We start from the raw sequence: 15,345 nt of genomic DNA, 5'->3' as shown, positions 1-15,345 counted from the left end.
CTATGTATATTTCCTAAGCAGCACATTCGTTTTTATTGAAAATGCACTCTGGGCTGCGAAAATAATAAAACTTAATAGAAGTAATAAATAAATAAAACAACTGCAGTGTTTTAAACGCCGCCAACATGCAACAAAGATGGCCTCTATTGCAGTCCCAGGAATTAAGTCCGAATCAGTTTAACGAGAGTACTAGGGCGTCGGGACATAAGAATTGTTCTGTTAGGCGTGGATCTTTGATACTTTTATTTATTTCATATATATATAAATACATACTGCAGCCTTGATAAGGATATTAAAGGAGTAGGCAGAGAGAAAGAAAAGTCATCCAGAAAGTATAAACGTGTAAAAAATCAAGAAGAAATGTCGTTAACAAATGATGACCACCAAAAACTTTTCAAATCAGTTTTGAGCGGACGTTTTCACGGCAGCGAATGAAGGGGGGAATCTGCTTAAGCGTGCAAAAACAACTTTAAAACACTGCAAACACCCTCAAGGCGTCGCTTTGTTTAAAGACCACTTGAGCGGAATTCACGAGACGGGGGCCCTCAGCTGTGCTGATCGTGTCTCCCTCATACGTTGGTGTGGGTAAGACGTTAGTCTTGTGGCTCGGTGATATCTCGTCATTGTCATTAAAGGGGGTGAGTTTCACGGGGCCTTTGGGCTGCTTAGTGGCATTCGAGGGCAAATCAGTGTCAGCATCGTCATAAGTAGCGAGTAGTCCCCAGCATCCATCGACATTAATGACGTACATCAGGGATACAATGAGCGTCAGCACCACACTGGCCACGCAGGTCTGCACGCACAGAAGCCACAAGTCGGGAGCACTTCGGTCTCCCGCCCGCGGCGGTTCCCAATCACGTGACCAACTCCTGGTCCTGGCACTATGATGAATTGATCGGTGGTGTTTCGTGATACGGTGCGCGCACGGTGGGTGGCTGAAGGAGCGTGGGTGGAAACCGCGGCCTTGGAGACCTCTTTGGACAGCAGTCGCTGGTCATCGTGGCCGGGGCTGTGTTTTGCTGTGATGGCGCTTCTTGAGACGACATTTCCGACATGTGAAGCAGCCTTCCAGCGCCCAGGCTGGTTCTCCGGAGAAGTGACGTAGACGCTGCCTTGAGAAATGAGCTCCGCACGCCTGCCGGCCATTTTTCTTCCTCTTCTCGGCGGAACGTGCCCACCATAGAAGATAGTTTCACGTTCTGGGTCTAATCATGGTCAACTGTAGATCACTCCACTTCCGGCGCCCCAATCTTAACAAGAGCATTTTTGTTACGAAATAACAGGGACGAAATTTCACTAAAGAGAAGCAATCCCGCCATTAATGAACGTCTTAGTAACTCCGAGGGCAAGTCCATCCAATTTTCTTAGAAATATATTTAATTCATGGCTCTTTCTGGGAACGCTGTTTGTCCAGCCCAGAAACAAACATTTGTTGCTGAGAAAAGTGCATAATAAATTTCCCGCCCCTAAATTCAAACTGGTGGTTTTTACACAAAAAAAAAATGATGTTCGACTTTGCATAGTAAGGAAAGTTGGAAACTAAGTGGGCCACCACAAAGTGGCCTTTATTACGCTTAGCAGATTATGATTTATTTATTATTTACTTATTGTAATTCCGAGTGCATATCCAATGCACAGAGCTCTGCAGATCCATAGCCGAAGGCTATGCTTTCCGTCGTTTTCGTTGCAATGTTTTGCGTCGTTTTGTTTGGTTTTGCATTTTGTTTCTTCTGCGCTTTTTTCTTCATATTATCTGCGTAATTTAAGCGGTATATCTAGTGTAATTCTGTGTGTTTGCTTGGTATGACTGAAGCACATTAGAGACATGACACAATGCTTATTACAGTCGATCTGTGGATCTATACTAACCGCGGCTCCCGTCTGCAGAAAATCTGTCTTCGTCGACGTCATTGTGAGCGGAAAAGCAGGTGGCTCATCTCATCTTGGTCACTTGACATGTGACATCTGCAGAACCAGCCCCCCATGGCAGGTGTCAAACTGGAGGATCAGAGTGACGGGCTGCCTCTTTCCGTGCATGTGGGCTCAGTGCTAGCGTGATAAAAGGACTCCATCACCACCATGTGCAACTAAATAGCGGTGCAAAGCAACTTTTTCTTTGTTTTCTTTAAATCGGGTCAGTACTTAATACAAAAACTGTCCCCAACTGTGTAGGCTATTTGCATATACCACGTTTAGAAATGATGACATTTCATCTAATTCAGCAAAAGAGGTAAACAGAAGCTATCGGTGTCATCAGGTCCTTCGATAACAAAGTGGTAACAATGCGCCACAGGCTTAGAAAAGTTTGAATTAACAAGTCCAGTAAGGAATGTTTACTGTGCTGTGCGATGTCAGTGCACGTTAAAGAACCACAGTGGTGAGAATTTCCGGTGGCCCGTGTGCTGTGCCATATCGGTGCACGTTAAAGAACCCCAGGTGGTTGAAATTTCCGGATCCCTTCACTGCGGCGTCCCCTCATAGCCTGAGTCGCTTTGGGACGTTGTACCCACCCAAAACCCTAACCCTTTGCTGTGTCTTTTAATATGTATTATATGCGCTGTTTTGATGAGCATGTTCCCAAGCAGGACTTCCGTATGTCCACGTAAATAACTACGTATTTATTGCTCTAGATGCAAGGATCGCAACTAATATATAAGCGTGGCCGGCTGTCAGGCTGGCGGCTCATTTCCCCGGTCGGCGTTGTCGGCCAGACCTACGACATCCACTTGCGGCCACACCGTCGACGGCGCTTCGCTCGTGGTGTCGTCACATCCGGCAGTGTCCACGTCCGGCTCTTGTCTCCCCATGAAGTGTACGGGGTCGACGAAGAGAGCCGCCTCGTCGGGCGTCGCCGTCGGCCCCTTTGTCCTGCGTTCTGCAAACGTCTTATTTTAACGTTTTCAAAACTTATGCCTTTTCAAAAGAATCAATTATACGCAGTTTGTTAAACAAAGGGACGAATAAACGGTGTAGTTGTGTCGGCCTTTTCTCAGAAGACTCTTACCAGCAACGGTGACAGCGATAGCGACCTGCAGCGGGCCAATATACAGTTCATTCCAATCACAACCAAACATCTCTGGAGATCTAGAAACTGCAGTCTTGTCTTCACCGGTTGCAGCCTCGATGGCCTAGCACAATCAATCAGGCCAACGAGAGAATTTTTTTGATCGGGGTAAAAAAATTCTGTCAACTCCAACAGCATTAAAAACACGGAATTGTCTCCGGTACGTAGATGGGCTCATTATTTGATTCGATTAGTAATGTTGCCTGTAGGGCTGTATTTAGGCAAAGAATGTGCGCGGTTGAAAGAATAAGAAGTTGGACGTAATTTATGGCAAGCTAATAACGCCATTTCGGACTTCTGTTTCCTGTATTTCCGCAAATGCTTATATAAAAATGCTGTTTATATTTCACCAAAATGAGTATAACTTTACGAGCTGATAATACTCGTATCAGATGGCGCACAGTTCGTTCCGGTCCAGTGGTTCGACAATTCTTTATCATTCGGCATCTTTTAAATCCACGGATCCGCAGGGAGGAAGAAACACCGCGCTCTCCACACTCCACGCCTGCTGCTACATGTCGCCACCGTAGTACCCGTTCCCAGCTATAGTTGTAAAGCTTAGCCAGTGACGAGCTGGAAAGTTGGTTCTGGTTACGAGCTGTGGAAACGGAGCAAGCAAACACCGATATAGGAAGAGAAAGGTGGTTTTGTGTGTCCAAGTTTACTTGTCTTCTGAAAGTGCTCACACGAACTAGCACCTTGGCTCTTAGGCTCCTCCTCCTTAAATGCGCTATTCATGGCCAGTTTGTTGCAACCAGGGCCCACAAAGAGGTGGTTAAGATTGTCCCCGCTCACCGCTGGACAAGGCGGTGCTGTAAAGCGAATGCTAGAGGAAGCGGAGATCTTACTCTGTTCAACGTTCAATGCTGCTCAGCGCAAGAAAGTTTGCGTTACTGCGTAAGTTCCCAGAGATGCGCCTACAGCTATAGTCCGCCGTATTGCTTTCCCAAGCATCCAGGTTACAAAGGAAAGACTCAACTCTACATGCAGGAGGCCGACATATAGCAGCGGTTAGAGCAAGTGCAGGCTCGGTCAGCTTGCTTACGGCGCCCGAAATTGCAGTATTCAAGCCAAACTACTGCTACAATGAATGCCACATATCGCTACTAATGTGTCAGCTGCACCAAGACCAATCTCAATAAATAACGAATAAAATACTCGCCCTGTGAATGTGTGGCGACATCGATTGTAAGCGCCACAAATTACGTGAATTTTCTCTTTAACAATTGGCACACATATGCGCCATAGAAAAGCGTGTTCTTATAAAACGTCGTTTTTAGTGAACACGTGCTCTACGATAAAACTATAAAACTAAATGCCGCAAAGCACAGGAACGCGCACCAGTGGACTGTCAGAAGGAGCACAGTGCTAAACCAAGGCCAAGAATTGGTTTCTCCGCAGTGCATCAATGCTTTGTCAACAATATGATTTTCCAATTGTTTGGCCAATACCGGCACGGGGAAAAGAAACCCTAACTCGGGAAAGCTGTAGAGTAATGCTACAAGAAATGGCACATCAAGCACGTGACCAAACTCCTTGTACAGCACGGCCTTGTATCCACCCTGCAAGGCCCGCGTCTCCTACGACGCTCAAGTCTACCATCACGAGCCAAGCTCTGCAGCCCGTGCGACATGAGTGCTGCGACGTGCAGCACCAGACCACTAACTGCGCTAGCCTATACACTCTTTCAGTGACATGTCATCGATGTCTACTTGGGCTTGGTTTGTAGCATGTTAGATATATTTTACGGCGAAAGCCTGATATGACCAATTACAAACGAAACCCTGCGTCGCTGTCGGCGTCCAAGAAAAGTGGTGCAAAAATTCCTAAATGATGTCATCAGCAAAAGAAGCAATTTCTTCCGAAAGGGCGGGGAATTAAACCAAGGATCTTCAGGCGAGCGTGCCGCCCATAGGTCATTAAATGACGTTGCTTCTGGTCGAATAAAGGTGAGCCTAGCGTATGCGCTGCCTTACGACTGTATAATAGTGAGTGGGTGTGTCATTGGAAAGGAAGAAGAAAAAAAATTAAAACATAAGGCTTTCTCTTTGAAAGCACAAAATACTCTTAAGTGCCCCCCCCCCCCCCCCCCCCCCCGTAATTTTTTTTATTTCTGACTATCTGTCCTCTTTCATTGCATATTGATTCCGAAGCCAGACCGCTGCAAATCAGTTACAGAATATAATATCTGCTGGCAAGTGGACCGCATAGTCGACGTGCAGCATTTGTAAAAGGTATACAGCCCAACGTTTCTGCTTCTGAGCCCTGCAGCGCGGTCCCGCATACTGAGGGACCCTAATCTCACGAACGCAGGAGGAACTTAAGTCGTCAAAGCTTGAGTAGATGAAGCGCACAAAAACACAGAACACAGTAAAAAAAAAGAAAGACACGAGACAGAAAGACACGACAAGCGCCTGTCTCGTGTCTTTCTTTTCCTATCTGATGTGTTTTTGTGCGCTTCATCTACTCAAGCTATGGACCAACTTGCCCAAGAACGTGTTTTACTTAAGTCGTGAACCCTACCGGGATGAGGATTGTCGAATGTGCTGAAGAACCCGGCTACACGGCATGGAAGGAAACCCCTTGGGCTGTATATTATTGACAAGGACTGTACATGGGGACTGCCGCCACCGTTATGACCAACGACTCTGGAGGCATTGCCAACTTACCGCTTACGACCGTCACACGCAAGAACGAGAGGACGCAGCAGAGCGAGGCGAGCATCAGTATGGTGACCCAGATGCACGGGTTCAGAGGAGAAGGAGTCCTGCAGCGTTCAGAGAAGTTGGAACACCAGACTTTGTACCTTCCCCGCTATGGCGAAAAGCTGCGCGAAACGTGGACTGTAACAACTGATGGCCATTTTCCATCGTGCCTACTGCAATCAAACGCTTCACCGAATGCACGGTGTCAGCGATGATGGCAGTGCGAAGCAATTGCAGCCAATGGGAACTGGGGAAGCGAGCGTGGTAGTTGCAGAGCTGTACAGCCGCGAGTTTAAAAATCAGCCGACGCTGAGGAAGCGATCGAATATCGGGCATTAAAACAGCTAACAAAGGTCACTGGTCCGAATCCCTGCCGTGAGCTAGAATCTAATTTTACTAGTAAGGGCACGCTGCAAGAAACGCGAAATGGAATGGCACCACCTTGAACACTATGCGACAGATGTTTGGCCACAAATTTTACACAAGTGTCACGGCTAAGTGGCCCGACTTCAACGCCTCCTGGACAGGAATATATATAGGGATCGACGCAGTTTAATTTCGAGTTGTGGTTCTCGGGCGTCACGCTGCGCCCGGCTATGGTTTTATTCCATTATGTAACCACTTCGGTTAACATGGCAACCACCGGGTTACGATTTGCGTTATAACGCATAACGCTGAGACCCGAAACGCCAGAAGATTAGCGCAATTACGTCACCCGAGCGGCGAAAATCGCACCGTGCGGCTGTCACGGCGCCGTGCTCTGCGAACACAGCTGGTAGTTTTATCGGCGTGTTCCTAACCTCACCCCCCGAGCTTTGCTATCTGCCTCCCTGGTGGCATGTAACTAGCGCTAGTCTTGTTTACTCGCGACTGTACCCATCTGCTTTCTTTGGGTGCGCCAGAACAAACGTGGCTCCCAACTATCGATCGACAATGTCATTTCTTATCAGGTTTCTCAATAAACATAAACCTCCCCGTCAGCGTTCAGTAGCGATTTGCTCCATGCTGCCCACCTCCTCACTTGCCTTGAGTTTTCTCCACTTCCGACAGCTGCAGCACGCAAATTCGTTAACGATGACTGCTCTGAAAAAAATGAACTCTTCATTTTGTGTATAACTGCGCTGGAGCCCTTAGCGCTAAATAGCCTACTATTGGCTGTTACTTCACTGTCGGTAACATACGATATGAGCTATGACAGCGCACAGTAGAACTACGTTCTTTATCTGCAAAAAAAAAATTAAGCACCTATGGTTAGCAAAGCAGTCGACCACTATTCCTGTGGACTCGGCAGCTGTCTCCTGATTCGGTAGTACCATAAATGTGAAACCAGTATGAAGCGACTGTTTTTTCCCCTGGTTGTTGGTGACGTCAGTATTGCGCTTTTTATAATTAAATATTTAAACGTGCCAAGTGCATTAGCGTTATGGTGGCCTGCGTTAAAAAATATAAACCTGTTCTTGTCGTACCAGACATTCCTGTTTTCACAAACTTTGGAGGGCTGACAGGAGTTTATCGTTAACTGGCACACGACTGTCGAAAACACGCACAGAAAAACAGAGCGAATGAAGTAGCGGTGGTGATTCGCTATAGACACCACCGTTTTACACGGCCTGCCTGTAGCAGTACTCACTCAGAGCTCGAGCTACTGCTGGTGTCAGTCGATGTGTCTTCAGACGAGCTCTCTCTCTGCGACGAGTTAGAATCTGCAGAAAAAGATATTAGTTGCTTCATTTTACTGCATAAATACACCGAAATAAACTCAAAGGACCGCAATTTATTCTGACGCGTCCTGAATTGTTGCGTTCCAACAATAACGTGCCTATAGCAGGGGGAGAAAATTCGGTCTTCAACCCGGGTCATATGTGTGTGGAGCGCTGAAACCAAATATGCAGCAAAGCGAAGGAAAGTTACGTTAAGATGAAGAGATATTCAATGAATAGTTCCCAGAAAACGAGTTGACCAGACAAACTTTCACTAAGGTTCGTTGTTTGTTAGCCAGTATCGGAAAAATTCCGCTAAACTTCAGCAGCTACGTTTGTTTTCAGTGATATTAACATGACTGTTGTATTGTGGCTGTGCCCCCCCCCCTCCCTCTGCTACCATCCCGTCCAAGACTTCTTGAGGACATCAAACGCGACGTGCACTGGAAGCAAACGCCCAACACTGCTCCATTCTCAACACATATCCGTCATTGCACGACCCTGAGCACTTAGTTGACGGAGGACTAGCAGCAGTCGTGACATGACCGCTGAGCCATTTCCAATCGCTCTTACTGCACCAAATGCCTTTCGAGAAGACAGGGATCAAATGCCTTTAGAGTTGCAGCCACTGTTTATTAAGCAAGTGATGGGAGTCTGCTAAGAAGTATCCCGCCTTCAGAGTACAGAACAAGAGAGCATGACTTTGCTAAGTAGTCAGTGACAACAACATGGCGGCATGGGTATGATGGAATACGCTGTTATACACTGAGCATTTAGCTGACAGGTGACCAAGCGGCACCCGTCTAAAACTGCTGGGTCATTTACAGGGACCCATACTGCGCAAAATACCAGTAAACCAGTTCACACGCAGTTTCCCACCAATGCGACTTCTGGTGGTCTGGGCAATGCATTTCAGGAAAAGGGTTTGCTATGATACCACCGATTGTCGGAGGAGGCTGGGTACTGCCGCATTTCATTGTCTGCCGTCAGTCACGTGTGTTAGCACGCACTCTATCTTTGGTTGGGGCCAGTTTTCTGCGGGAAAGAAACTACGGCAGTTCCTGGACCCGTGCTTCTCGACCTTGAATATCCCTGTCGTGCGCTCCTATTCCCCTCACTATGTCCTCCCTCTCCCTTTTACACAGTTTCCTGCCATTTCTTTATCCGTAGTCCTAGGTGACTTCAATGCGGAAAACGTTGGCTCAATAAGTGTCCTTTCGTATTGTAGCTGAAACTCAGGCGCTCAGAACAGGCGCCAAAGAACGCGTTAAGACCTCAATACTGCAGTTTTTGGCGGTTGCAACATCTTGAGCTTTCAATGCATCATTTGGAGCATACATTGTATTTGACTCTTGAGATGTAGAAATCAGGCTCGTGGGAAGCATTTCTGAGAGCAGTTTTTTTATTTATATGAAAACTAAATAAATGCGTGCCATTAGTTTTGTTAGTAAACAGCGTTGCCTCGAGCTGTTAGGTTGTCATATAAGCATCTGCTGATCGCAATAAATATTGGGCCATAAACACAGCCTCTCGCTGATGATTACAGAAATAGAGTTGTGCATAATCCCTTATCTTATCAGCTGAAGAGATATTCAAGCGTCTCAGGGTGACCTCAAGGCCTCGCCTTACCACCGCTGCTAGTGCCAGGAAAGTCAGACGGCCGCAGTGGCCTTGCCCGATCCGTGTACAGGATGCGGTGGGGCAAGTAGCTCCGCGGAGTGGACGGCGCGTCCCAGAACCCGCTCTCGTCTGTTGCACGCAGGGATATGAAGGAAAAAAGTAGTAGGCTTTAAAGTAGTTAAACCGAGTAGACCTGTGAAAGCATCTGTTTAGTCGGGTTGGCTGATGGTTTTGCTTTGCTGGATCGTCGGCATGTCTGGCGACGATGCCCAATGAACACCGAACACTTAAACTCCCCTAGACGTCTCGTGGACGTCCAGGACGTCAATGGGACATCTAAGGGAGTTTCAGTGCACATTGGGTGTTAGCCTCGGGTTAAGCACTGATCGAGGTAAAGCTGATCTGGTCTGCTCGCGCCGCAGATAAAAGTTGATGAAGGCGAAATGCAATGCGCAGCCCGTGGGTGTGTTGCAGTTACGCACGAGGCGTGATCGTCAGCGGTATAGCATAATGCTCTCATGCAGTGGCCAGAGAAGCTAATCTGTTCGCGCTGCAGGGAGTTTCAAACCGAATGACGGCAATATTTATTTTAATTCTGTGCCCTCACGGAAAAAGGATGGCACAAGACTCTTGGATTGGTTTGACCCCGTGTAGTAGCGTTTTCGCGCTAAAAATTTACCGGATAGTTACCACTGCGTAACGCCAGATTCAGCGACAGCTCGCTGCGGTGGTGAATGTACTATGATTTAATCGTTAATATTCGCCTTCACCTCTGGAAGCGTACTCCTGACGTCACTATGCCTCCCTTGTGATATCACTGCGTTCATTCCAGCTAGAGTGACACGTTTCCATGGCGCCTTCCAGGGATGTCCTTGTGTGACGCCATAGTATATTGACCAATGAGCATGGCGGGCTGCACTATCGTGCATGCCCCAGAAACTGGAGAGTTGATCTTTCCAGGTGTAGCGTCGTAAGAATGACGACATATTTCCAGAAGATTATCGCTTGGCATCGTAGCCGTGATTGTGCACGCAATTACTGCGTCTCAACGGCAGTAATTGAGCCCCATCTTGTCGTGTATTTGCTCTCTTGATGAAGACAAAATGTTTTTCTGTTTGTTATTCGTGCGGTTAGTAACAAACAATAGGCTTATTACGGTGGCATCCCCATGTTCAGAAGAACTCCATTTTAACCCAATAGAGATCCTAAGTGAAGAGTTATAATTGTTTTTTTTTTCCTAAGTACACAGTTTTGCACTAGTCTCAGGCCGCCAGCGCTAAGCCACCAGAGAATGGGAGCAGCAGTTTTCGAAGCGGAAAAGTATTTGGCTGCCAATTAAAATTATATTTTATAGCTTGAATACGCAGAGACTAATTTTATTCAAAGCGGTTGAATAATTTTATTTCCGCGGCCGTGTGCGTCATGTGCTTATCTGTGTAAGTAGGATAAGGATTTTCCTCTTTCTTATTTCTAAGCATACAACATCACGAACCACCCCCAACTACTAAGAACATTTACTCTGTTAGGCGCTCAACAAAACCAGTTACGTATTAAAGGTCCTTCTTGGAACCCTTCGCGGCTTAACGCGTTCCTTATGGCTTATAGAAGACCTGGGGAAAAAACTTTTCATCACTCGGAACCAGAATTGGAGTCCGAGAAACTATGCATAGTCTAGGCTTAGCACCTTCCCGTTCCCGAATTCGTTTCGCATTTTCATGGTATTTTTTTTCTCGCGAGTATTGCCAATGATTGAAGCGCATGCAAGATCATTAGCACTGAACTTCCGACTTTGCCTAAACCTGTAGGGATAGAATACAGTGAACATTCACATCTGGCACCCCTTCCCTATCTCGTTCGCAATCGTCGTCCCACTTCCCTACCAGCCGAGCACAGGCCGGGAGAACATGTAGCCGCCGTGAGATAAGGAAAGCAACGATATTGCCTCTCTTTAATGTAGGCTATCGCCTTAACACTCCCTCTTGACTGCTATGCGGTTGACTTCCTAGACTCCTTATCAGTACTACGATGGACGACGACTTGAATCAGTTTTTTGGGAAGAGAACGATTTATTACATTGCGGTGAACATGTATCTGTTTGCATCGTCCTACCCGGCTGAGAGATCGGCCGTAAACTACGGTCAGGTAAATTTGGCACCTTCGGTTAGGCTGTAATAATATTTTCTACTACAGTAGCGCTGTCCTGCATTAAGAGAGGGTGTTAATAATTTAGAGTTGTACAGATGTCTGTTATTAATCGATATCTCTAGGGGAAGCCCTCCTGCAGTATAATGCAAGTCCCGTATGTAATTAGTATTGGAAATCTACAGGAGGCTGAGTTGTTGCAAGGCGGCTCTAAGCTACCTTTAGGGGTCATTTATTTGTTTAATATAAATGAAACAAATCTAATATTGCTATTTTACTCGAACAACAATGAACTCCATGACACCTGTCTCGAAATTTTAGTACCATGTGTTTCTAAAAAGAAAAACCAGGTACTCTTAAGAAAGACGTCTACAGTTCTTTCACTGCTTCTGCAAGGCCTTTCAGTGTTCAAGTTGTGGTACATCAAGGGAGGAAGTGAACAAAACCATCCTATTGAATGTCTGGACAAGAAAAACTGATTCGCCTCTTTTTTGGTAAGCGCATGTCGGAGAGCAACAGTGCTAGCGAATATAGCATAGCACTGGAGGAAAATGTCATGCAAAATAACACATTATAACAAGTACGAGGCAGTGTTACCTGGTAGGGGCTTATCAGGGGAAATGGCGCCTGAATGAAAAGAAGGAAAACATTATCGAGCAAACTGTTAATCTGTGCCGCACTTCTGCAATCTTTGAGAAATGTTGCAATGTGTCAGATGCAAGTGATTAGCATTCGAGCACCGAAGTTCCAACTCTCGATACTGAAGTTCCAACTCTCGATACTGATTATCGTGCTTATTCCTGTTTAGCCTGTGATTATTTGACACGAATTCAACGCAAAACGCACTTTCTGAAACGGAGCCTAAGGGAAGGAAAGTCACACAAATACGCATGGACGGAAATCAACGCACGCGAGACAAGTATTTTAACACTGTTCCGATTTGTCGGCGAGCGTGTACAACCGGTGAGCGCACACAGTCCCATATGGTCGCTCGCTCTTCATTGAATAAACACATCATCCGCTCTCTGAGGTCCTTCGTCGTTCCAATCACTCGCTTTGCTTCCCCATCATGGTTTCTCATTTCTTCCCCACTCTTAAATAAGCCTCATTCTTGTGCCTTATCTCCTATATTAATATGGAAGGCGCGAGGGCTGTCAATGCTTGACGTGGAAGCGGATGTCCACCAGGAAAATGCTCGACGTTTGCGGGCAGCATGTGATGTATGCAGAACAACTGAGAAACGAATACGAATATAGTGCTTTGCACCTGGAGCTCATTTTAATTCTCGTGCTTTGGCGGTCTCAAAATAAGCACAGCAACCAAGCCGATGAGCGTAGCGTGTGGCTCCAACAAGAACGCAGCTCATCAACTGATTCTGATAGGAGGGCTGCCAGCACCAAAGCTGCTGAATTCCATGTCGATTAAACGGAGCTAAGACTTAATTCAAGGCACACTTTTTCACCCAGCTCAAAGGTACGGATACAATTGGCCGTGGATAATGTTTGTCTCATTTTAGTTACCGATGATTTTATGTTCAGGTTTTAACGCATCCCAGAGCGTGGAACTGTACAAGCGGATGTGAAAAGAAAGGTAATTACTTACGTAGTGATGCATGGTAGAGCTCACTCAGTTCTGCTACTGGAACGTAACAAGAGAACGAAAAGTCTGCTGTTATCAGAACTTTATGTTATCTGTTATCAGATCAGAAGGTTATGTTAACTGTTATGTAAACTGCCCATATTGCGCAGGTTGCAATCTTACAACGATATAAGTATAAACATAACTTCTCCTTCTAGGTGAAAACTGCTGATGCTCTTCATGTCAGTACAGGACACCGATTGAGAAAAAAAATATGCATTAACCTTCAAAAGCTCCCAATATGTCATGCGTATACGAACGTCCTACGTAGCAGAAGAAAATATTTAATATCTTGATAATTGAAATATTTATTGAAGAAAATATCCAAATTCCAATTAAAATTCAGCGTCAGTGAAAAGAGAGTGCACAACACTTTGACCGAAAATGTATTTCAATTGGAGGCACCGGAGCTGCAAACAAAATTTTGAATTTTTTCTGATGCTCTAGCTTAATTACCATTAAACACCTATCCCTTATCTCGGCTGCTTCAAAGTTGATTATATTTGTTGTAGTCTTCAATGCCAACAAATGAAGATAGGTCGGATTTTATAACTAGCCGTCAAGTAGCCGGGTAGTGCATCGTTAGATTTATGGCCGCAATGCGCTTTGTTTTCGCTGCACCTTTTAATTACGAAGCTTCGGCTTCATGTATTATCTTGGACCTTGCCGTTGCACACATGCATTTGGCCTGCCGTGTGCTCCTTGTGCTGTGACACTGTGCAATTAAATTGCTCTGCACTGAGCTGCGAGGCCATTGTCAGCCCAAATGAAAACAACATTCTATACTGTACCTAATTACATAGCGGCATGTTTTTACAGGCACAATGCAGTACCCAGCCTCAAACGCTACTTTAGCCAAAACACAGCATTCAGCGATCCGTAAGGAAAATATTTCATTCTTGACGCCAACAAAGTAAGGGTAAAATGGATCACGGCATCTCGCAAAAAAAAAAAAAAACTGGCAGTCGATTTGCGTAGTTACGCCAAGGGCGAATTAGGTGCGCCAGCATTGCGGTTCCGATGTTTCGATCCATCGTTCAGGGATGGAAGTCGCTCGGATAGAGATAATGAGCGAATGCCATATATGCGGAATTGGTCATTATTTACTTTACAATCATAAATCCCATGAGGTCCTCTCCTCATAGCACTCCTGGCGCCATGCTGCAGCGGTTAAGCGACGCGCCATAGCCCAGCGATGGCAGGTGCTGCCATGGGTGGGGCTTGTGCGACTCAGGTTGCTCTTACCGTAAAGAGCCGACGCGGTGGCTCAATGATTATGGCACCACTCGGCTGCCGACTCAAAAGACGCGGGTTCAGTCCTCGCCACGACTGTCGCAATTCGATGGAGGCGAATTCCTAGAGGCCCGAGTACTGTGCGGTATCAGTGCAAGTTAAAGAATCCCAGGTAGTCGAAATCATCCGGAGCCCTCCACAAGGGTGTCCCTCATAGCCTGAGTCGCCTTGGGACGTTAAACCCGCCAAAACTAGATCAACCAGCAATACCTATAAAATCCCGGCATGACAACGTAACTAGCCAGAAAATGCACTTCAGTCGAGCGATTGCCGAGGCGACTGTAGGCAGCCGCAGCTATAACTGCTGTCGTTATATGGGGCCTTTAGAATGACGCTTACCCATTGTCCTTCATATGACGTGCTGGCTTAGAGGTTCCTTTTCTTCTTCGTCTTCAACTGGAAAGGACGCATGCACGTGAAGGCGCAAGAATCGGGCGACTTAGAAACGACTCAGCTGCAAAGGTAGCGATATGCCACGAGGGAGAGAAACTAAATAATATCGATGACAAAATTAATAAAAAGCAAAGCAACTGAAAAATGAAATGCAATCACTGAATCTTTATTATAACAACGCCAACGTACACGGTTCCCCTGTCCTTTTGCACATATTAGCGCTGGTATTGCTACAACCAGGGCGACACGTACACTCATAGTGTCGACAATAATTAAATAACCATATTATTCTCTTTCTTTTAACTTTCCCATTTCTCCTAGCGTACGTACTTTCCAGAGGAAATTTTGTTTCTCCCATTTTTCTCTTAAATTTTGTTTCTCCCATTTTCCTCTTCTTCATAGAGCAACCGGAGCTTGGACAACCCTCTGCTGTGTAAACCCCGCCACTGTCGGTGCCGCCTTGTATCGTTGCCGAATGTTAACGCGTTGATCTTGACCCCAGAGAGAATGTTGGCACAAGTGCTTTGATCATGTCAAAGCAAGCCCACTTCGAAACAATGCTAACCGCCGCGGCTTCGCGCAGGTTGAGATTGGTGGCTCCATCTCTGAGCAGAGCAGCCAGGTTTTGGTGGTTCAGCGTTGAGTGTCTAATTGCCGCACAGGTGGCAAGAAAGCCCACTGATCTCCGAATATTGGCCTAAAAAGACATTTGCCTATACTTATACGTGCCATAGACAGTCTCTGGACTTGTCTAATGAAAGAGGTCTTAAGGGCCGCGCACTGGTGATTG

The 15,345-nt window shown here is 46.2% G+C and overlaps 1 protein-coding gene across 1 annotated transcript; it reads right to left on the bottom strand.

Moving 5' to 3' along the window:
- Nucleotides 1–2,669: 2,669 nt before the first annotated feature.
- LOC144102456 (uncharacterized) lies at nt 2,670–13,624 on the bottom strand. Its single transcript, XM_077635723.1, has 7 exons — nt 13,537–13,624; nt 12,834–12,869; nt 11,829–11,858; nt 9,099–9,218; nt 7,400–7,472; nt 5,734–5,831; nt 2,670–2,875 (listed from the first exon to the last, which is right to left on the bottom strand). Exons 1-7 carry the CDS (start codon nt 13,622–13,624, stop codon nt 2,670–2,672), a joined length of 651 nt encoding a protein of 216 aa, XP_077491849.1.
- Nucleotides 13,625–15,345: the final 1,721 nt, after the last annotated feature.

This window comes from Amblyomma americanum, chromosome 8 (assembly GCF_052857255.1).
Source record: "Amblyomma americanum isolate KBUSLIRL-KWMA chromosome 8, ASM5285725v1, whole genome shotgun sequence".
NCBI lineage: Eukaryota > Metazoa > Arthropoda > Arachnida > Ixodida > Ixodidae > Amblyomma > Amblyomma americanum.
Note: the sequence above shows the minus strand (reverse complement) of the source record. Positions and strands in the feature narration are given on the sequence as shown.